Genomic DNA, 25,165 nt, shown 5'->3' with positions numbered 1-25,165 from the left:
ATTTGGTGCTCGTTACGCTCGCGTCTGTCTCCTTCCGAATTCCAGCGTACAAGTTCAGTGACATATGAGTTCGTTCAGATCTCCATCTTTGAAGAAATCTTTTAGGCTGATTTTGAAAATTAGCAAAACAAATCACACTTTAAAAAGTTGTCTGTGGCTATATATTTAAATCTCATCAGCATTTAAATAAAACCTGTATTCTTAACTATTAAAAATGGATAACAGACTAATAGTTTTTTATTCACTTTGGAGGCTCTGCCATCAGTCTTTTTTAACAGGGTCAAAATTAACAACCTTGTATTTAAGGAGAGTCATTACTTCATTGACATTGGTGAGCACGTATTTTGATTTTGTTTAGGACATCAAATTGTCAAGTCCAGGATAAATTTAATCAAGTAATTTCTTTTAGCTAAGTACGGTATTGTAGCGATTTGTTAGATTTTTCACTCTAAATAAGTGGTCCTTTAGTTATTGCAAGTCCAAAATTTATTTACGTTTGATATTACTTTAATATTAACGATGAACTTTAATTTAAGACGATGAAAAATAAGGAAGGAGGTCATAAATAATTCATGAGTAAAACAAAAAATATAAATTATAGTGTAGATATTAGCACGGCAATTTGACCAATTTAATGTAAAGATAAAAACCATAATTCCTAAAGAAAATTTTACAGTTTATAAGATAAATGGTATTACTGCCATTGCGTTATTTGGATAACTTCGTAAACTATATAAGGCAATGCTGTATTGCTGTATCTATTCATATATTATTATACATCTCCTTGTTTGTGCCATTTACTCTTCTGAATCAATCTAAAATATTTTAAAATAATCACCTTATAAGCCCATTCTTGTTTTTTTTTTTTTTTTTTTTTTGTTTTTTTCTGTCTAGGTTTTGGACAGACATATTTTATATAGTTTACATTATGAGTATTGATCAGGTTGTTTTAAAATAATTATTCCTATGTTTATTTTAATATTGGTTTTATCTTAAGTGTTGATTAATCATTTGAACCAAAATATATTTCAGAGCTTCGTTAAATAAATTGTAATAAGTAATTTCCTTAAATATTACACTTCATTTGAATTAAAAACTATGTTTTTTCATTCAGTATATTAAAAAGCACACGTGCATTAAAAGTTTGCCAATACAAAATGTAATAGGTTATATTTGTATATTCGCTACAGATTTATATTTTTATAACATCCACCTTCACTATTCCTGTTCATAGACCTCTGTTAATATTTTACTACAGGATTCCTTACTGGGGTAGCTGGCTTACAGATTCTTCTTAATGTAATTTGAAAAGAAATTCAATTGTATAGAATTGCAAAATGTGAAATCAGAGGGATTAGAAACTTTGCTGGGAACACCTCTATTGAATTTCAAGATGTGTGATGAATGGCGATCTCTTGTTGGAACCTCAAATCTCCCAAACCGATACTATCATTATTCCATTACTATTAAGTTGGATTTTCAACTGATAAGTATTATCTCCCAATAAATTTAGAGTTTTGCTGCAACCATGCCACTAAGTACATTTCAAAATAGTTCATCCCAATCTAACCACGAATTCAAAACTTTGTAACTAACAGTGAGTGAGAATGCAATGATTTTTAGAGAATGGCCTTTAGATGTTTAGACCTACAAACGCGAAAAGTCTGTTTGTTTACATATTCGTCAACGAAATCATTCTTGCTATTCTCAAAACAAAACTACCATCAACCATGCAGAGTGGATTGTTCTGCAACATTCAGTGAATCAGACGAGTAATTGAATTATGCTGCTTTGCTGTATTAGGTAAGGACTAAATCCTGGGCTAGATAATTAATAAATATTGAGATTGACTGAAATACAAGGGCATACTGATTTTTGCATAACTACCACTACTCTAAGTACTATTAAATATACCGTTTAATTTTGTTGCATGTAAATAATTTTCAAACCATACATTCGTCACCTGAATCCAATCTGAAATTACGTGATAAAAAGATATACTCTTAGATACTATGCAGTCACAAAAAGACACATATGCCTGTGTAAAATGCTCTGTGTATCTAGGAGGACACACGATATGGAAGATTACATCAGGTTTATCATCTACGGAATACCCAGAGAACACGCGGAACGAGCCAAGCCATTCCCAGGGGATAGTCACGGGTCAGTTTCCCGGTCACATATTGTCCCGCGCGGGCAACATAATTCCCAATCATTAGCGGAGAGCGCCGGCGATACCATCAGTATATCACACCTCACAACATGTTAATTGGCCCGGGCGCTGCGACAATGCGCCGATTACCATATGCGTGTTGCGCTCGTCAATAAAAACGATATAGTTTATCACTGGATCTGCGCAGGCGCATTAATTAGGTTTGACGCGCATGCGCCGTGCCGCGCGGTGCGGCGCCAGTAACTCTGCTCATGCTCCGTCGTGCCCCGTGATCGCGCGTGCGGAAACCGCCTATTGAATCTTACTCGTTTTATAACTGAATGTGTTATCGGTTCTAAATCATGAGCTTGTTAACACCTTGACTTCTTGCCTTCAGAACCGGAGGGACGAATAACGGTGCACTTGAGGTTATAAGTCGTCTGATAATGCTCAACGGGATTTTTACTGTCGGTTTGAACATTACAAAGATACGTATTACAAAGAATAACGGTTAACATGTAGTACTATATCCAAAGAAAGTACCTATTACTTGATATCCGTAACAGCTGAAAGCGTCATTGCGGCACAATAGAATATCTCCTTTGTCCATAAACTCAGATTATTATGTCTATTTAAAAGTTATTCCTACTGATAAAATTCTCAGTAAAGGCAATTTGGATCTGTACTTTAAGTTACCTCTTTGCTTGAAGTATTTGCAAAGTTGTGAATAGTTTTAAGTTTTAAGTGTGAATAGGCGATAGTGTTTTCTTTACACACGTTTCAGCTTTTTATGTTTTATAAAGGTTGAAGTAACGTAGCTTTATTAAGTTTTATTACAAGCTTTAGGATACGTGGAAGGATATATGAAAGGATTAATAAGTTTTTTCGGTGATCTTTAAACTTTATGCAAGCTGTTGAGTAAGTTTTAAATATTTCAAGAAATTTTCGTTCACTTAAGAATGGGTTCATCCTTTATTTGGGTTACTCTTAAAAAGAATTTTTGCTTTTACTTTCGTAATGACTATTTAAGATGTGTAAAATTAGGGGTGGGATCCGTCTCTCGAGATTTCTTATTTCAACTACTATGAGGAGGGGAAAGAGGAAATATATCTCAGCCAAGTCTCTTTGGAAGAAAGGAAGGCCAGCTCGGTTCCAGCCTCTTTCAGTCAACTCGGGCCGGGAACAAACAGTCCTCTCACAGCTTTCAACATTAAATAAACTCCATGCACTCCAACAGGCATGCTTCGCAGTAAACTAAACCTATCCATCAACCCTTTTAACTCCGATACTTCAACATTTGCATTTAATGATGTGACTCTCCTGGACATCCATGGGCTTGCCCAGATGTAAGTGATACATTCCCTTTTTGCTTTACACAATGTATTGTATGTGCAACTAAAAGTTATTAACCATGTATAAAGTATGAAGATATTTTATGAATAAATTTTTTTCATAAATAAATAAACTGTATTCAACAGTTTAAATATTCATCAAAATGCTGTAAATTTTCCTCAAGACTTACTTTTGTAAGATTTGCAGTATTGAAACGTAGTGTCGCAGTCAATACAATATTTTTACAACCCCAAAGTAAATTTGATTTATCTGATCGCTGTTTAGATCTACCACTCATGTACCATGTGACATAAATTATTATTTTTCCGCGTAAATCATTATTGCATAAAGATATACATTGATTACTAACATTACTGAGTTGAAAATTGAACTCACGCGATCAAGGTATTGTTGTATTTTTAACTGAGAGAAATCGTTAACACATTAAATATGATTGAAATTTTGATTTTGTAAACTACTAGCTACCCATGTCTTCGCAATTTTCAAAATCGAACTCCTTATACTACTTAGTAAAAACGGTTATGATGTAGTATGATAAAAACATATAATATTTTTCAAACTTAATTAGGCGTACATATTCTTTTATTAACTACGGTTAAGAGGATCAGAGTTTAACTTGAATCTTATGTCATGATTTGCACGTATACGAGCACTTCTGGTTCGAATTAGTTATTCTTACATCGTCATCACTGAATCTCCCACAATGCTTCGACCAAGAAAATATAAAAACATAAGGTCGGTGCCTTATTGCCCCGATCAAAAAACTATATACGTATTTAGGTTTTAGAAATTTACTTCGGTCAAAAAACGTCTACTTCCGGCTGTGTAAACTACTTTCGGTCTAAAATATTTCCAGTGCTACACCTTAGTTTGACTTGAACAAATGTACAAATATATATACTAGGACTGAGCAGCCTATTATGGTTCAGAGGAAAACCTTTATCTACGTATAAACCTTCCTCGGATTTCAAAGAATATTTTACAAAAATAATTAGCCGAATGGTCCAGCCGTTATCGATATTAGCGATTAGCAACACATTTTGCTATTCATATTTGTAAGATTTTTGTATTAAAACGATTTATCAGTAGTTATCTTTAAATGCTTGTTGCACAAAAGCAGTTTATGAGTAATTTCATTTGGATATGAGTTAAAAATTTATTAATATACCGGTATGGACTGTTTCATATCCCTGCGATTCAATTTTAAATGCCAAATTATTTAGGATGTAAAACACTTTCAATTATTAGAAATCAAGAATAGTTTTGTTTAAATAGCCTGCTGGGATTGATTCTAAAAGGTAATTTCAATTGAAATGGAGATTTTAATGTAAAGAAACTAGCCTGATAACAAGTTGGACAGGTTGGTTGGGTCTCCCTCTTTCTAGTTATGTGCATTTTAATGTTAACGACATAAAAGTACACCCCTAGTGATTCGAACTTGTGGAACATTTAGAGATTCATGGACAACATTTTCTTTCATTTCTCATCTAATCATGGTCTTTTACATTTTTTAAACACATTTTTGAATTGTGTTGCATATTTTATCCTCTGTATGATTTGTATGAGGAGAAAGTAAAGACTTTAACACCACTACCGGGAAAGTGGCTCAGCTACACTGCGCCTGCGCATGCGCAAGCTTGATGTATTGCGCAGGTCTAGGCTGTGCTCCCGTGTGCCGTGGGTGGAGCGACCGTGGGACCGCAGCCGTTTTCTGCCGCTTTCCGCGACGGTACCGCTTTTGCACCGATTGCCGCTGTACTAATTGGACCGAACTGTTCTAAACTGCCGACATGCAGTCTACGTGGAGCGCATCTCAACGGTGGCTGCGCCAAATAACCTAAACTGCCTTGTCTAACAAGCCACGTTACGGGGTTTACCGCCGAGATCATTCTGCCATTTAAGGTAAATTTGGAATCATGGCGTTTTTGTGCTGTACGCTCCACGCCGCGCCGCGCCGCTCGCTCGTTTTCCTTGTCGTTCAGAATCGGCATCAAGCGTAGTAACAGTAATGATCCAGCCAGACACGAATTGAGTGATGAGCAATAAATGAAACCATTAATATTTATAACCATCTCTTTATAATCGTCTGTTTTCTGATACCAGCCTGTAACCAATTTTCAATGTACTACTGCACACAACTTTTTTTTCGTGAAATTTATATTGGAATTTCCCATAGTAAAAAATTGATTTTCAACCGCGAAATTATTAAATATACAATCAATAAATTATTTGTAAAGGTAATATTAATATTATTTAGCTTGTAACATTTCAAACCAAATATTGAAATCGTAAATAATCATTGCCAGTCACACAAAAATGGCAACTTTCCGTCTTTAGATTTTGTTACTTGGCGCAAGTATAATGTTTATACAACGCGTTACTGTCCCTCCCGAAATATTAAGGATGTTTTTTTTTAAATAGTGTACTAGCATTGGTAGACTGGAAACACGATTAACGAATACATACAACCATAACTAATCCGTTTTAACTTATCACAATTAAAATTATACAGCTGTACATTCATTACAGTTTAAATTATGTACGTAAATTTTTACTGGTCTTATGTTTATATCATACAACACTTCATTGGTAACAATAATAGTTGTTCAGAGAAAAGATCGTTTTAAAACTTGTAATAGATTTGGTTCCTCTAACTTTAAAGTGTTTTATTTCTTTTTTAACTGTTTTTTCACAGACCTTTAGATTGAAAACATCACTTAAACGTACTAGATTGCTAAAATAAATTTCAATAACCATTCAGAAACTATTATTATGTCATATTGTTAAAATTTAACAAAAAATAGTTATTCAGTTATTGTTTTAAGACATGACTTTTCTATAACTGAATTAACTGAAGTCCAATTAGTACTTTCACAAAATATGTTTAATACCGATGTTTTAAGAAGAACAAACCTGTGCAGAACTGTTGGAGTTCGTTTCAAAATATCAGTTGCAGTAATTAGATCACCAAAAGCCAAAACATAAGAACAAAATAAATCGTATTTGACCAACTTTTTCATATACTAATAGAACCCATTAATTCAAGACCCACAATCGCTACTGGAACTATCTCCGAACAAAATACGTTGTTCATTGTTAACGAAGAATGATTATATTGAGGACTTTGTTTATCGGTGTCCTGTAAATTACCGTTGTAACAAACAACTATATTCTCCACAGTACATTGCCCATATATACTAAATGGTTGTTTAAGAGGATGTCTAAACACAATAACCAATTTTAATTCTCATGCTCGAAGAATTCTGAGTATTATAATGTATTAGAAAAAACTGAAGCCTACACTGATGTATTAAATCTTGTTAATCTCTCAAAGCATCACTATAACCTGGTTCAGGTTCTCTCTCTGTTCAGTTCTTGCACTCGCGAGCCGATCCAGTCTTCCAGATTGCCAATTTCAGCTTCTTCTCTCAGTAAAGTTCTTGGGCACCTTAGTTTTGCCAATACGGCCAAGCGTCAATGAATATCCCCCTCACACGTCAAGTTCTCCCTCACACACATGGATATTACACAATGTGGATTTTCAAATCTCCAAGCCTGCCTCTCCACAGCATGTACAATTCTTGTACACGAATATTATATATATATTCCAGACTATCAATTTTCTTTAAATTTTAGCTTTGCCTTTCTGTACAGTTTTTGAATACGTGAATCAAGTCAGCCTCCCAGTCTACTAGTTCACTTATCTTCAGTAACATACGAGTACCTCTCAATAATTCTTGTATTCGCTGATCTTGCTCTTTAATGAAACTATCACTCAATTTCATATTCTTGCAGCAAATAAATATGATGTATATCTGATCTTTGTGAATATATCAGAGCATCATATTTCTTTCAGCAAAGCTCTTACGCATATGGATTGTTCCCAAAATATTGAAATAACACTTTAATTTTTGTAATAAATGTATACATGACTATTTTACACATGAATCTTGATATCTACTAGTTAGATTATCAGTATCATTATATTTTGGCACCACGTTTTTATACAGTTCTTGCACACTTGGGCCTTCTCAGTGCGTTAGAGAGTGTAAAATCAAGTCGACTGTCATCCAAAGATCGTTCACAAACAAAATAATACAAGCCAATAAAAATCAATCTCATTAATAGTTATTGATAAAGTTCTCTAAAAAGATCCTTCTTCTCTACAATCCTTACACGATATAACAAATAACTTGAGTATTAGTGTAGAAAGTATTACTAATATACGTTTACCAATGCATTTTTCTTATGTTCGTTGATCTACTATTTTTGCTATGATGTGAAATAAACTTTCACGGTTTCCTGCTTAATTTCAACTCGCCGTAATCTGTATACTTGTTGCTTTTCTATATATGAGTAGTTCCGCATAGTAACGATCTAGCTGTGCAAAATTAAGTCTAAGACTCGTTCATTGTTTACTCCATTATCAAATAAGTGGCCGGCAATTAAATTTGTTTATCACGATTTTTATTTTTAGTTTTAAGTTTTTAAGAAGGTGTAAAATAAGATATTGTTCTAGTGATGCGTGTCGATGACAGCCTAAAGATTGTTTTATGCCGTCAATTTAGATTTCTACTGGTAGAGTATTTTCGGTCTAAGGAACCTCGGTGAAACGCTGGGTGACAGGAGGAAAACTCTGAAAACAAATCTGAATGAAACAATAAAAATACGGTGTCAAAATGTAAGTTTTATATGAAACCCTGTAAACGCTCCCGTGCAATCTGCACCATTTCACTTTCCACCTCCTCCCTCGCCCGGTCACCATTTATCGCTATCATCTTGGGTAGATCCATCAGGCTGTACGCCTCGTATGTCCTGGAACACAAATCAATTCATCACTAATATTTGTAGTTATATTTTAAAAACCAAAACTTTCAATAACACATACTGAATTCCAAAATGGTAATTTTTGAAACATATGTTTAATATATCTTTATCAAAGAAAGAATCCAGAAGTAAATAAATGTTATGTTTAAGCAGCTTAATTACACAAATTGTTAAGGATTCAGATAGGGTGTAGAGTTCAAATAGTTAATAAAATGTATGAAAATTGTTAAATTACATTTGAATTATTTTAATAACATTGTGTAAAGCTGAATAAGGATTCATATTTTACAGAACACGAAACATTACCAATTTAATAAAAACGTTTAGGTATTTCATAGTTTACAAGGGTCGGTTTGGGTTCAATTGCAAATAGTTATTGCTTAATGGCATATTTTCTCATGTGCAAATAAAAAAAAACTGCTATTATTAAATATAGTTTTCAAGTTGTTGAATTACAAATTATAAATAACCTAATATTATCTGTCATTTTTAAATCAATACTCATTACAGTATAAACTAAAGCTTAGAAAAATAAATAGATTGATGGCAAGTTTGAGTATTACGAAACGTTAGACTGCTAGTATTAAACTTTTTACTAACTTTTTTATTCCATTATCTGTATTTTAGCTACTTATTATTAAGGTGCTAAAATGTGTATTAACTCTTTTTTGTCTACTAAAAATATATTTTCTCAAGGAGATCAGCGGATCTAAAATTGTAAACTTTATAACAAAGCATAGACAAATTTATTTGAAACATAATAAAAATATTTGATATGAACTGAGAATACTAAAAAAACTCAATATGAGCCAAAACAGTTACATTAGGAGATTTTTTTGCGTTTACAAAATCTCCAGCCATCACTTTGGGGATTAGTTCGTGAAAAAAATCACTACTGAAACATCAAATTATAACAGGGTAGAATTTTTGTTTAATTTCAAGATTTGTAATTCTCAAACGGTTTGAGTTAAAATATGAAACGTTGTTAGACTTGAACACGACACGAAATTAAAAATAGCGGCTATTTTTAGTGACCGCCTTTTTAAATTAGATCTTGGATTAGTCTGAATAGCTGTCAAGTACGTCAAATATTTTGCGTAATTGATCAAAAGTAATTTAATAACTATCACTATGCATTTTTAATAATCAGTTGCATTATACTGACCGAATTCGTATACAACTATATATACATATCTATTCCAACAAAATTTAGATTCTTAGCAGTTTCTTGACTGACTTAAATAAACTTTAAATTTTAGCTAAGTTTTTTCATATCTTTTGCGTTGTTGCGTTTTACGCCAGATATTGTTAAATCTCATAACGAGATATTAAAGCTGTCCCATTATTACTGCACGGGCCTTTACACAGTATGCACTTTATTTAATTCACTCACGACTCTCGGAAGATCCTGGAAGTGGCAGGCTTGCCAGTGTCGGGCAGCTTGAACAGTCTCCTCTCATCATTGGCTGCGATGTAGAAGGACAGGTCCGGCACCAGCAGGTCTGTAGGGAAGTTGTAGATGGGAGAACCGGGGATGGGTAGGTTCTGGCGGATACCGGCCAACTTGGCCAGGGCAAATGCTGTTAGACCGTGCCAATACCTGGAGTACAGTGATTGATATTAATAATATTTTGAGGTTTTTCATTTATTAAATGCAATCAGAAACACATTTTACTTGTTATAGCCCACCAGAAAATCTATTTTCCCCTGAAATTAATATGTAATTATTTACTTAAACAGCTCCTTAATGTCCAAGACCCCAAACTACAGTAATAATATAAGAAGTGATTGTTACAAAACAAAATCTAAATTTTCTTTCGAAATCCCAAACAATTAGATGATAAACATATGGGCGCAAGAATTCACTATCAGAGTCGTAAAGAACTGAACTTTGGGAGAATCTGCTTTTCCTTTCCTTAGTGGGAAGTGGGAAGAACCTATATTGAAATCTCAAAAAACTCTACACAAAGTAATTTCGTCAATTCCATGTGATTATTTAGAAACATGTCATATATATGTATATCTTGAGGAGGTGACGATAGCTGAATAAACAATGGCTTTCTTTTAATAAAATAGTACGTAATGTTGCAAATATAAACAACGGTTTATATACAATTTCAGACAATAAGTTAAGAATTTTGCTGTTCTTCCTTCGCGAAGAAGATCTAATATTGGGCATATTCGCAACATTAAAATCGTCACATGAAAAATATTAGACTTTGTATGTTTAGAGGAAGGGGGCTGTTGTGATGTCATTTATTGTACACAGTGTTATTTTCCTTCTTTTTTGTTTGAACCTTATTTTTCAAATTTTTAATTTAAGGTTTTAAAGTTTATAAGTTTTAAATTTAAATTCAAAGTTTTTGTTTTTATTAGCTTACCATTAACAACGTAAGTACTCGTACAATGTTAAGTATATCTTTGTGTTTCTAGATCTAATAATTAATATAACAGCGGAATGAATTTTAAAAGTTATATTAATTATTACATTATGTATTATTTCTAGTAAATCCACCGTAAAATAAAGCTTTTTTTATTCCATTCTATTTTAGAGAGCATAAACCCAAAACCCGTTTTGCATCAAAAATGTCTGCAATCGTTTACTTGCAAAATCGTTTTTTATTCATAAAAAATATGATAAGAGCAAATTTAATAAAACTTGTTAGGACTCCTTATGATTTGTGATGAATTTATGGGCTTTACGTTGGAAAATTGGGCCCAAGCCTATTTGCACAAATTAATAAGAGGAGAAGGCACGTAATATGTTTTCTGCACGTAATAAGACTTTTCAAAATAAGGCAGTAAAGCGCAATGCTAAGTAATTTCACTTACTAAGGTTCACTCTAAGGATTAAATAAATTTGTATTCCTTTCCTCATATTATTAATTTTTCACTTATTGCAGAACTTTATTCTTATTTACTCCTGTATTCTATATTTTACTAAGTAGATTGAGTTGCCCGAATGATAAATTTCATTTGAATTATTTTACGACTTGGATTTTAAATAAAATTAGACACGTTTTGCAAAAAATATCCATCAAGGGTCATCAGAATGGTGTTAGCTTTCTTAATTGATTATAAACCCAAATTAATCAAAGACTGTGAACTTACTGATCCATGACGACTAGACGAGTCTTTACGATGGACTTAACCAGCTCAGCCATCAGGTAGTTGTTAAGGCTGTGATAAGCGCTTCGCACCAGTCGTGGCTTCATGGACATGAGACCACGGATACCTGCCAGGTAGTCGGGTGGACTGCGCAGGTAGGTACCATTCAGCTTCTGGGTGAACAGACGGGCCGTCGCTGACTTTCCTGAGAACAATAGCCCAGATGTTATGTGAGATTAATTCACCATTTTAGTTCTTAACTCATAGGACTACAAGTTAACAATCGTTCTAAATGTATGATTGATTACAATTTATGGACAAATAAAATAAATACAATTTGTAATTTACCTTTACAATATTTTGAAAGTTTAAATTTTAATCTCCATATAGATAGGGTAGGCGTTTTTTTTTTTATTAAATGTGAGTTTGTTAACCCTATGCACTCGAAGGCATTTTTTTTTATATTTTGTCCTTGGAGCTGTGCTGGCTGCCGCCATTTTGTCGGAAGCGTGGGTTAAGTTTTGCCGTAATGTTATTTCAGCTGGTATGTCCAGCTGTACTGGCCAATATATAATACATCCATAGCTCGTAAGGCCAGCACCACTGGCCACTAAACATAGCAGTTATTTTCTAATATTCTCTTTGTTTTATAGTGAATGGTGAAGTGCTGAAGTCTGTCGAGAAGCTTTATTTTAAAGTATTTGTTTAGTAAAGCAGTAAATTTTAAATTAGCCTATAATTCTTTTCTAAACATTAACTGTTCAAATAAGACAAACGACGCGTAGTGGGCAAATACACTAAGGTGATGGAAGTGATAGAAAACCAAGAAGACTTTACTAGAAGATGTGTGTTAACTATTCTTGAATACACATAAGTATGTATTTTTAAAACTGTTATTACGTAAAAAAAAATGTAAAGACTGATAACAATGTAAAATAGTTCATAAAGTATAAAATAACATACTGTAAAAGCCTTCTTTATAAAATTGTATTACAAATCTTTGTTAACAATATAGGTAAGAGAGTTAAATTTTCTAAATTTATGGTTATCTTTGTATTAGAAAGATTCATTTAAAAATTTTAATTATTTTTAATTTCTTCTTTACATTTCTAACATTTTAAATTACTATGCAAATAACACGGAGGAAATTGAAAAATAATTCCGATCTGGGGAAGGAAAACAACAAAAGTGACAGAAAAGATGCTGGAATTGATCGAAATAACGTGAACTACACCATTTTCTGAGAAGAAAGGCCTATATTGTAAGGAGGCGTGAAGGAAAAGCCCCATCAAGCCAAGTAAAATGTGTGATATAATGATGCACGTTACCGCTGGTGAAAACAATTTATTACCTCTCGAAATCTGGGAGTTCTGTTTAACAGGTCAACATAGGGCACTCACTTTTCGTGCTAAATGTATTGTATGTTATGGAGTTTCACTGTAATGCGTGTATCGAGGAAATTACAGTTCTGGCGTTGAATAAACATTGGTAGAATCAGGTTCAGGTACCAAATCAATCCAGTAAAATTGTATGCATATTTGCAGTAATTTAATTAGTTGAGTTTTTAAACTCATAATTAGTTTTTAAACTCATCACTCAGAGAGTTCAAAAATATCTGTTCGCACTATAGATAGGTAGAATTGTCACTTTACATGAGAAAGATCGATATCGTTGATGATGTCATGTAACAAACATCAGCCAACTCCTGTGTGATTCTATCAATCATACATTTTGCGAAATTTCATCAGTGTATGCAGAAGTTGGAAAAATGTCTCTTCTAATATGTATAGAATTCACATATTACAAATTTTCAAGTAGTGAATTATCTGTGTAACATTGTAGTCTGTTAATTTTGAGATCTCTGACTGATTAAGTGTACCTGCGTATTAAAATGCCAGACAGTATTTTTCAACATTTTGGTGCATTATTAACATAAAGTTTGATATTTTAAAACCGTTAATATATTGTGACAAATGATTCGTGGTAATCATATTGAAGATTTAATCGTACCAAATATGTCATTAAGCCCTTCCTTGTAAGAATTTCACAAGCTGCAATTATGATTTATTTCATGTATTGCACTATATAATATGATATTTACACCATAATTAATATCAAATGTTTAATTTTTTATTTACTGATTTGTATTTAGCCAGTTTTGAGGATTCCTCCAAAAGCACGTCAAGTTTATTAAAATGGTTTGGTGTTAAAAAGGACGTAGCAGTTATCTTTAACCAAAGTTAACGTTAGGATATATTAACTCAAATCTAAACAAAGGGTGATGAAAACTACTACCACTCATGAACTAATCACCACAAAGACAGTTAACAAATATCACAGCACTATTGATGAAATGGAAAACATATTGCCTACTAAAACGAAATATACAAGCTAGAAATTTAAGGGTTGAAACGCACGAGTATATACTTAGTTTATTTATCTGTAATGTAATATCAGTAAATACATAATAAGAATCTTGTGATGATCGTTCGTGACAATTTTCACTTACCGGATCCCTTGATGCCCTTCGATGACGATGAAAGGGCGACGATCAGGGGCGCCCTCTGCGGTCTCCCTGGGCCACTGGACCAACTGGTTGTTCTTCATCTTCTCGTGCAGCTCTTGCACCTGAGGGATGTCCATCAGTTCTGGCTGCAAGCAAATCACCATCAAAGACTTCAACTTTTATCATTCTCCATGGTGTAAAACTCTAAGAATGTTCGAAAAAAAAAAAAAAAGCCAGCTTGTAAACTCCTTATGATATAGAAAGGAGTCGTTTTTCCTACGTTTGATGGTTCATTGTATATGATCCATACTCTCTACTATAACTTCTACATTTGTTTATAATTTATTTGTACACCTGGCAGTGTTTTATACATTTAAACTACTAACTTTGTTCATATTAGTTCAAAATTTCATTAAAACTAATTATTTTTCATGCATACAAGGATAAAAAGATCACCTATATTTTATAGTACGTGAAATATGTGAAAGCTTCCAAATTAATTGTTTTCCTATTCATAAGGGATATGAAAAATATTACTGCAATTTTGACCTATTCCAGTAATCTAACAATAGGCCAACATAATAAGACAATCTACAACTAAATAATCTACTATCTTATAAAGGTATACACGAAAGACTAGGCTAGAAGTAGTTAACTAGAGAATAAAAAAAGACTTCAATTTAAAGACAAAATGGTAATTTAGCAGATTTTTGACTAGATAGCTTTTTTATCCATTAAAATTAAATGCAAATGCAATTATTAATGATCACTATTTCTATTTATAAAAACTTTCTAAGGTTTGAGAACAGTTTTAAAATAATTGATTCTTTGTTGCTTTGGGGATAATTGGAGACTTTTTTAGTGTAATTTGAAAATGATTTATGATAGTTCGAAAATGGTTGGATGGTATAATAATAGTTTTACGGTGGTTTGGAGGTGGATGGAAATTAGTTTTTGGATGGTTTGAGGATGATTTGTGATTTTTTTAGGATTATCTTAAGATAATTTGAGGATACTTTGAGCGTAACTTGAGGATGATTTGAAAATACAGGAAGATTTGAATATGGATAGAAAATAATTTGTATATAATTTCAGGACAGTGTAAAAGGAGTTGGAAGGAGCTTTGAAGATAGTCTGTGAATAATTTTAGGATCTTTTGAGAGTGGTTTAAAATCTTCTATAGATGATTTGAGGATGCTGTAAGAATAATTTGAGGATAATTTGATTTGAAGATATTTTGAAATTAGGTTGTATATATTTGTGATAAATAATATGATAAAATTAGTTGTTTACATTTAATTTCATAAATCCAGCGATACAATTATATTAGAATGCAGTTTGTTTGAATTGCTAGTTAAAAGACTAGTGGTTGTTGATTATTGAGTGATATAAATACATCATATATAGGTTTTTCCAATGTATAATTTGTGCTTGCTATAAATTAAACATATAATCTTAGCTAACTAACAATGCTATGTATCATCTTCATATACCACCCAAACCTCCATCACATTCGTCGTAATACCTATTCAAATATGCAAGAGCATTAACTGCTACTGATTAAACTCTACTCTAGATTATCAGCAGACTTTTACACAAATTATTACGACTACATTACTTTGAGCACCCAATTCAAACTACTCTAATTTGTGATGGCACTTGTATTTTTTAATTAATTAAATTTAACTAAAAACATTTGACCAAGCTAAATAGTCCCTTGCTGATGATTTATTTGCGAAAAATTTTAAAAGAGGTGAGCTTGTTTTGATCACTATATACAATATTATCAATTTGTTATGGATATTATAAATAATGAATTAATATGTTATTTAAAAGTCTATCCTATAATTTTAAACCTGATTTTTTAACGTTCGTATATCAAATAATTATAATTTCTCTTTAACACGCTATATTTAAAACGCTTAGCCTACAATATTCATAAATCTACATTATTTACTTTGCCGCTAATAAAATGTAGTTTTGTCCATTATAAACTTACAACATCTTGCAGAACGTTGAATATCTCGGGCAAGTTATGGAATATACCGAATGTTGAGGTGTGGGTTGTGTCATATTGGTCTCCTGAAACAAACTAAAAGTATAAAACTTACAACATCTTGCAGAACGTTGAATATCTCGGGCAAGTTATGGAATATACCGAATGTTGAGGTGTGGGTTGTGTCATATTGATCTCCTGAAACAAACTAAAAGTATAAAACTTACAACATCTTGCAGAACGTTGAATATCTCGGGCAAGTTATGGAATATACCGAATGTTGAGGTGTGGGTTGTGTCATATTGATCTCCTGAAACAAACTAAAAGTATAAAACTTACAACATCTTGCAGAACGTTGAATATCTCGGGCAAGTTATGGAATATACCGAATGTTGAGGTGTGGGTTGTGTCATATTGATCTCCTGAAACAAACTAAAAGTATAAAACTTACAACATCTTGCAGAACGTTGAATATCTCGGGCAAGTTATGGAATATACCGAATGTTGAGGTGTGGGTTGTGTCATATTGATCTCCTGAAACAAACTAAAAGTATAAAACTTACAACATCTTGCAGAACGTTGAATATCTCGGGCAAGTTATGGAATATACCGAATGTTGAGGTGTGGGTTGTGTCATATTGATCTCCTGAAACAAACTAAAAGTATAAAACTTACAACATCTTGCAGAACGTTGAATATCTCGGGCAAGTTATGGAATATACCGAATGTTGAGGTGTGGGTTGTGTCATATTGATCTCCTGAAACAAACTAAAAGTATAAAACTTACAACATCTTGCAGAACGTTGAATATCTCGGGCAAGTTATGGAATATACCGAATGTTGAGGTGTGGGTTGTGTCATATTGATCTCCTGAAACAAACTAAAAGTATAAAACTTACAACATCTTGCAGAACGTTGAATATCTCGGGCAAGTTATGGAATATACCGAATGTTGAGGTGTGGGTTGTGTCATATTGGTCTCCTGAAACAAACTAAAAGTATAAAACTTACAACATCTTGCAGAACGTTGAATATCTCGGGCAAGTTATGGAATATACCGAATGTTGAGGTGTGGGTTGTGTCATATTGATCTCCTGAAACAAACTAAAAGTATAAAACGTATTTCAAGAATTTCGTGACTCAATTGTTTCAATAAATAAATGTACTAATTCTTAGGGTTGAAATTTTTAGAGAGTAATACTTTATGCCACTAAAAATGATTAACTAAACCAATCCTAATCTTGAAATAAGTAACGCTTAAAATATATTTATAGAACAAAATACAATCTCATCAAATAGGAGAGTAAAAAAGCAATAATATTCATAAAAATGCCATAAAAAAAGCAGTGCGAGACATCTTAATAGACACTGGACCGTCTGTAAAACTGTTTCAGATTGATAAATAACAAAAGATTGCAAATGTTTTCGCTTAAAGCAATGAATGATAGGCACAAAAACATATTCTGTATTTTTATTGTCCAAGTATAACTGTATAACGAATAAACAAAAATTGTTTTCAAAAATTTTTAAATTGATTACGATCCTATACTCTCAGAAAACTTAATAATGTTGAAAAGATTTAATTAAATTATCACACGTTGTGACAAATTTTTATTAATTTTTCTGAATAGCAACCACCTTATATGTAATTTAAAACTGTTCCTTAACATTTAAGATTTGCTTATGGATTCATTTACGACTAAAAGTTGAAATTTGCACAAAGCAAATTGAATAGAACGGGTAGGAACTTACTAGAACAAATTTAATTTTTATCCATCTTCACTTATCTAAGACATACGGGTTCCAACATTGTACTACAATTTACATACAAGGGCTAATGAAAGAAATAGAGTGAAATAAATAATGTATTTTTCCTTAAGTCTGTTTGACATTACATTCTACCTAAATCCTTGTCGAATAAGCTAAACAAATAATCAGTGCCTGACATTTATGAAATATACATACATACTTTGTAGCATTCAAACATTGGTTTGTAACTGAACCAACCCCTAAACAGTATTAATACATTAATATTCATATTCAGTACACTTATAGATATATTTACCTCACGTTTTACATACACTAAGTTTCTAGATTAATTTTGAGTTGTAAAATGAGAATGAGGTTTTGTGTCATTAGATTGTACTGATGAACATGTCTCAAGTTTACATCAATTGCTAACTTGCCAATATAAAATACATTGTATAAGTTTTCATGAAATTCCAACGTTTGTATAAATAACTCGTCTTGAATAGGTAAGAAAAGCATAGCGTCATGGTTTGAATAAAGCATATTAGAAAACTTTGAACTTTCAGAGAGTTGGTATTAATAATATTAAAAGGTGGCTTTAAATACATTCATTTATAGGGACTCTTATGAATTTACAATTAAGTTTAAATATTTTTGGCTACAAGGTTCGCGAAATTGCATTAACGTGGAACGCCTACTATAAAAAGAAGGCAATGTTGCATACAGTAATGTACAAGTGTATCGTTCAAAGTTCGTTTAAGGCGTTACCTAACGTTTCAAACTCTGATTAACCGATTCTAAAGTTAGCTTCGGTTTTATAATTGTTATTACGTTGTTATTATTTTCAAAATAGGATTACATAAAGCATATTTGTATTGTCCTCACTTTGGTAGAGAGATGAAGATAATGAAGGTCACGGTAACACAATTCGCAAATGAATACGTACAAAGTGGCTCGAGGGCACTGGGCTTTATTGTAGTTTCATTTAGTGTATCCTACAAATGATAATGTTTAACATTAAAATTCAGACTAAACAGTGTAGGAACCATCTGCAGAAGATTTTAATTCGAATTCCAATGAATACAATTATTATGAATATGGTTCCTAATTATTAAAACCAAAAAAGGCATTCCGAGCTTTACAACAACTGCCAGTTCGTATAGCGATGATATAAAATCTTTTTTTTAAATAGCATTGAATTTCATATCTAAAATTGTTATTTCATGTCTGTTGCACACATTTTTAAATAGCATTTTGAACAAAGGGAGTGATTCAAATATACTTAACTCAAAAATCATAAAACCAAAGAAAAGTGGAAATTTTTCTTTTGTTTTCACTACGAGATAATTACGTCATTTCCAGTATTATACATTGCATCCAGAGGTTATCGTACAACATTTGCTGTAAAATAATGCCAGACTAACTACGAACACTAAAAGCCATGTTTGTTTTAAAAATTTAAAAACATTAAAGATGGCTTAACATTCACAAAGATTGAAAAATAATTTGATTGGTTAATAAAACAAAGAAAATATTTAAATTTTAAAAGGTACGGTTAAAACATGTATTATTTTTACCAAAGACTGGTAAATTATGTATTTTGATCCTATAAGCTTTAATTAGGATAAGATAAATACATTCAAATTCAAAATGTATCGAATGAATACGGTGAAACTTATTTAAATGCTAATAGTTTTATAATATTAAGTTATATACTCACTCATGTATCCAGGCGGTTGTTGGCACACCACGTATGAACACGCTGCCACCAGGTGTAAATAAAGGAAAACAAACATTGCCGATTGTGTAGTGATCTTTTATCTGGAAAGCCAAATCACCACAAATGACACGTAAAATAAGAGGACTTAAAGTAAATATAATTGGCATTCATAAAATGTCTCAGGTTCACAATATATCTTAGTTTACAAAACGTTCTTAAGTGCCATCTTCAATACACGCTAAAAATAACACTGTTCTAACCATCAGTACAATAGATTCTGCCTTTGACCAACTTCAGATTCAGGAGATGAAAGGAAAAATATTAGAGCAAAATACATTGAAAAAATGTAGTGCTACATTTTTAACTTTTATAAGCAAACTAAGTCTAAAACCAACCACCATATATCTTTAAATTAGGCACACTTTCAGGCTTATTATCTGGGTGTCTGACGATGATAATAATTATATTATTTATGTGACTGATAATCTGAGATATATTATAAACATAGAATGAATACGCCAGACAACGTGTTACGTAACAGGCGTTGCTGCAGTTTAAAGCAAAATTCAAACTCTACAGATTAAATTGTTTTCTTGACATGACTTGCAGATAATTACACAACGCTGACTCTTTGCTAAATTCCATAGATAGACATGCACCACCACCAAAGACTATGATAGCTGTGTAGATATTTAGTTACATAGTACAATAAGTCCATTCGATCTCGAGATTAGTTAGTTAGTTACAGATGTCGCTAACGTTACTTCATGCATTATCTCAAATTTACGTGTCAAATCGTCCTCGTCATATTCTGTGAACAGTTAGGCTAACGCTCAGCTAAACCCCATTGGCCCAAATAGGGTGAAGCACCCTCATCAAACTAGATATTGCCTACATAGAAATGCAGATTCGACAATTCGTTCTGCAGATATTGTGCCGTCAGGTGCCAGAGAAGAGAAATACGTTCAGCCCCTCTGTGTTTTTCAGCCTCCCCTCCCACAATTCCTTAATGCTTTAATACACCGCATGTTTATGATCCAATATGCACAGTAACTTGTGAACGGCCGTATTTTTTAGTTCCTGGATCATTGCTTGTAATTCAAATTAAATTTCCTTTAACCATACGCCATTCCATATAATATTCTATGGTAAAAATATCAATGAAAGTAATCTATTTAATAACTACTAATAGTTTCATTATCTACTAGTTATGTTTTTGGAAGAGTAGTATATGGACAAAAACCAAACAAGTAGTATTGAAATATATCGACATGCATTTCCAAATAATAAGACTATGATAATTACGTAAATGATAAATAATAATTACATTGAATCTCTTGTCAGTGGCCTACTCAGGGGGCTGACGAGACTAGTACCTCCAACACAAAATTCTCTCAAGTAAAAAAAATAGTAAATACAGCACACTTCCATCTATCATGGAAATAAATTTAGTTTAATCGGATCACAAATTATAAAGTTATAAATTTTGATTTAAATGCGCCCAAAACCAGTACTATTATTTTATTATTATTGCCATAAAAATTGAGAGCATTAAAATAAATGTTATATTGAATGATTAAAACAACCTTTTAAATTATTCGTTTTACATATCTAAACGCAGTAATACACAAATTAACATCCAATTTAATTCCCTTTATTGTAGCTCTACTGGTTAGTTTGTTAATTCCTAAACCCTTATTATCCTTATTATCTAAACATTTAGTATCCAATAGTGAACCAGGTTTAGACCTCAAAATACATTTTTCATGTACCACTTTAAGCATAGCAAAATATATCCTTTTTATATTTTTTATGTGTAAGTATAATTCTTTGGACCCAAATTAAACTAGTTAATCATTAATTTTATCACACTATTAAGGGATTAAATAAAATATTATTAATATTAAAACAGGATCTATTCCTTTCAGAATAAAAGCTCATACTCTCAATTTAATTACTTAACACAGTTATATTGTGTAGGAGGTGTGTTTCATACTTACATTGGTGTTTACGGCCTCGAGAATTAAAATTAGTTCGTTCTTATTACATCTTATCTCGCAAAGCTCTCTCACCCATTAACCGATATGATTGTGAACGGAGATAGTCCCATCAACATTCTATATTACTGTAGTTAAATGGTGGTACAACTTTAAATTTAAATACTAAATGAATATATAAAAGAGGTTAGAACGATGAAGATGCGATGTGAGTTTTATCTAGAGCTACCGACATAAAGTCATAAAGGATGTCTCTAAATTGCTGATTATTCACAGCTTGTAGTTTTCACACAGTGTCAACACTCTATGTTGTAAAAATAACAATAGCTTTTTCTGCTATGAGTTATAACAGTTGAAGAGTCCAGAATATAGGGAAATGACTATAGTCCTAGAATGTTTTTGAAAAATATGAATTCTTTACTCTTAGTATGTATACGAAAAAACCTGTAGGGGTTGAAATTGTTTGGATAAGGTTTATTTATGGATATTTATATTTTTTAAAGCAACAAAAGACAATAAAACCAATCAAAAGACTTACAAAAGACAACAAATCACTGCAAAACCAAATAAAAACAGCATTTATTACTCAACCTGCAACTTGACCCCGAAAATGGTCATTGCTTACTAAAATAGGAAAACAAACATGATCATAGGCCATGAAACTTGTAAATAACAATCAAATTAAGTGAAGTGTGTTGTTCATTAGTTAAGCTAATAGGTTAGGTTAGATTAGGGTAACAAAATAAAATAATTCTTTTGTTGAAAAAACTCAATTGGTACTTGTATTATTACATTAGATAAGGAAATAATAAGCCTTATTGTTTGAGAGACCAATTAAAGAATAAATATTGAATAAAATGACAATTGAACAAAATTGATTTAGTTGCGAATTTTATCCACATCGTACTCACTTTCAAATTGAATTGTTGCTGGGATGAGACTTTCAAAATTTATTTCTTCATAACATTGTAGAAGCGCTTTAGATGCATCTAACCTTGGACCTGACTTACTGGTAATGGACCACATTAAATGTTTTCAAAAGTTCCATATTGTATATTGCTGACTAAACATTCCCTTCTAAAAAGGCTCCTTTTTTCAACACAAATACCTACTTGCAGTCATTGAGCTTGAAAATGTATCTCTGTAAAAAAAACTTTCAACTTCTACTCACGTGAATATTAGCACTCTGTGTTGGAAACGAACTAGATCTGGGAAAGAACCATGATAAGTGTTTATGTCTTGCGTGTAGTCAATAACAACAAAGGTTTAGAACCGGATATTTACATTTTGTACCTCCATTAGCCTCACGTGTTGTTTATTGGTTGATAAGTGCAATATTTTGTCACATTCGAAGTATGTTTGTACGCTAATTAAATAATTATAGAATGTAATCAACTTATTAAATAGTTTTTCTTAAGCAAAAGATTAGTTTTATCCGCCCCGTGAGTTATTACGAAGATTTATAAAAAACGAATATTAGAATACACCAAGCACACTAAATAATGACAATATTAACGTAACTTCATTGGATCCCTTTTCGGCTACTGTTTTCTTAAAACATGATTTCTCACTGCACAAGTCACACACGAACAACGACATCTCTCGACTTCAGTACACATCATTTTTGTATGTGAGTGTGTGTGTGTGTGTGTATATATATATATATATTATATATATATATATATATATATATATATATATATATATATATATGTACAGGGTGTATATTATGTCTGGAAACACCCAAATATATCCTTTAATAATTTAAATATAAATTTGAAAACCTCTTACAATCGTGATAGAGATTGGGCATCTACTTTTTGGAACAATGTTTTGTTATGTCACACCAACGGGGGACGTCCTGCCGAGGGTATCGTGAATATTCTTAATGGAAAGCCCTATACCTTGTGATACATAATTTTAAAGGTAAATAGCTTACTGAATTGAATGCCACAAACCGCATCTCAAGGGAATTATTGTATCAGAAAATAGAGCATTTTTAGTATTGAAAATTTACTGATGTTCAACAATGTAATTTTAACATGGTTCTTGCCACAAAATGTGTTACACTAATTTTTTTAAGCATTTTTTAAATGTTCAATTAAAATAAAATAAACAATTTATTTTTAAGCTGGTTTCATTAGTACAAATTTACCAGTTTTTATTACAATGAATAAAACTTATGAGTCACTTTCTCTGATTACTTATGAATCTGTACTTGGTGTTTTCCAGTCAGCAGGAAGGTTTAAAGAGACAAAGGTCACTAGCCTATGAGAAACATTATTGTGTTATTAATCATCTAGTCTACAGGTTTCAGTTTGTTGAGCATGGAGCTTTCACTAGACAGGTCTAAGCTTGGGAATTACAAATGGACAAAGGTCATATCATTCCTGTCGAGTTAATCAGTGTCTCTGAAGCATTGCTGTCAACAAGTGTTATCTAATTACAGTAGTTCAGTTTTTATTTGGCATTTTAATGGAATTGCCTGAAAGAGAACGAATTACTCTGTTGATGATGCGAGGATATGGCGATCGTCAAGGATCTTATCGGGAAGTTTGTAATTTGTTTAATGACACTTTCCCAGAAAGGAATCCCATAAGTGTTTCAACAATATCAAAAATTTAGTGAGGCGTTTTGAAATGACAGGGAGTGTACGTAAATCGGCCAAAGTCGGGTAGGATACAATCTGCAACAGATGAAGAACATGCACTAGATGTTTTGCAAACATTTATTGAAGACCCACATACATCGCTCAGAAAAGCTGCACAGCAACATGATATGCACCCTATGTCTGTGAGTAAGATTTTGAAAAATTAATAAATACAAACCAATTTAAAGTTCATTTAGTCCAACAGTTTAAGTGAGGATGATTACGACAGAAGAGTTGAGTTTTGTGAACTTGTGATGCGCAAATGTGATGACAATAGAGATTTTCTGACCAACATACTATTTTCTGATGAGGCAACTTTTTTCCTAAATGGCAATGTTAACAGGCACAATTGCCGTTACTGGGCTAGTGAAAACCCACATTGGATTACTGAGTCCCATTCAAAGCAAGCAACCACAAAAACTTGAACGTATGGTGTGGAATTTTAGGTAACAAAATTGTTGGACCCTTTTTCATCAATGGAAATTTAAATGCCGAACTTTACTACAATATGCTCCAAAATGAAATAATCCCAGCTATTCAAATTGCATCAGGAGAATACTTTGATAATGTATGGTTTCAGCAGGATGGTGCTCCACCCCATTATGGGAGACAGGTAAGAGAGTATTTGGATTTAAGGTTTCCTCATAAATGGATTGGCCGAAGAGGAGAAATCGAATGGCCTCCAAGATCTCCGGATTTGTCACCAATCGATTATTTCCTATGGGGTCATTTAAAATCCAATGTTTATAGAAGAAAGCCTCATAATTTGGAAGACCTAAGAAACAGGATTATAGAGGAGATTGCTTGATAACTGAAGAAATGTTAGGCAACTCTGTCGAATCATTTTTACACAAGATTGGCTCATTGTCAAACCGTAGAAGGAATACAGTTCGAACAATTGCTTTGACACCAAATGCAGGTAAAACGTTTGTTGTAAGACTTTTCTAACAGCATACATTATTTTTTATTTGTAATAAGAAATCACAATAACATAAGTATTTCCATAATTGTACTGTAATAAAACACTGGCAAATTTGTGCTAATAGAACCAGCTTAAAATGAAATTTTTGTTTTATTTAATTGAACATTTAAAAAAATGCTAAAAAA

The 25,165-nt window shown here is 32.2% G+C and overlaps 1 protein-coding gene across 3 annotated transcripts; it reads right to left on the bottom strand.

Moving 5' to 3' along the window:
- Positions 1-8,172: 8,172 nt before the first annotated feature.
- On the bottom strand, positions 8,173-21,533 carry LOC124354116 (UMP-CMP kinase 2, mitochondrial-like). Of its 3 annotated transcripts, none has more exons than XR_006921660.1 (6): positions 21,412-21,533; positions 19,412-19,512; positions 16,954-17,036; positions 13,950-14,092; positions 11,444-11,645; positions 9,793-9,932 (listed from the first exon to the last, which is right to left on the bottom strand). XR_006921660.1 is itself a non-coding variant. In XM_046804338.1 (5 exons), the coding sequence occupies exons 3-5, from the start codon at positions 11,551-11,553 to the stop codon at positions 8,194-8,196; spliced, it is 444 nt and encodes a 147-aa protein (XP_046660294.1). In that variant the 5' UTR covers positions 11,554-11,645; positions 13,950-14,092; positions 15,946-16,097; the 3' UTR covers positions 8,173-8,193. The 3 variants fall into 3 exon arrangements, 1 of the variants encoding a protein (XP_046660294.1); XR_006921659.1 differs by lacking the exon at positions 16,954-17,036 and adding an exon at positions 16,842-16,924; XM_046804338.1 differs by lacking the exons at positions 16,954-17,036; positions 19,412-19,512; positions 21,412-21,533 and adding exons at positions 8,173-8,320; positions 15,946-16,097 and having other exon boundaries at positions 9,726-9,932.
- Between the last annotated feature and the right edge of the window lie 3,632 nt (positions 21,534-25,165).

The sequence above is a fragment of the Homalodisca vitripennis genome, chromosome 2 (genome assembly GCF_021130785.1).
Source record: "Homalodisca vitripennis isolate AUS2020 chromosome 2, UT_GWSS_2.1, whole genome shotgun sequence".
NCBI lineage: Eukaryota > Metazoa > Arthropoda > Insecta > Hemiptera > Cicadellidae > Homalodisca > Homalodisca vitripennis.
Note: the sequence above shows the minus strand (reverse complement) of the source record. Positions and strands in the feature narration are given on the sequence as shown.

Coding starts and splice junctions, on each gene's coding strand:
- LOC124354116 (XM_046804338.1), bottom strand. CDS start 11,553: ATGTCCATGAAGCCACGACTGGTGCGAAGCGCTTATCACAGCCTTAAC. Junction 9,933..11,443: donor CGTCTAGTCGTCATGGATCA/GTAAGTTCACAG, acceptor ACTGTACTCCAG/GTATTGGCACGGTCTAACAG. Junction 8,321..9,725: donor TCCAGGATCTTCCGAGAGTC/GTGAGTGAATTA, acceptor TTTGTGTTCCAG/GACATACGAGGCGTACAGCC.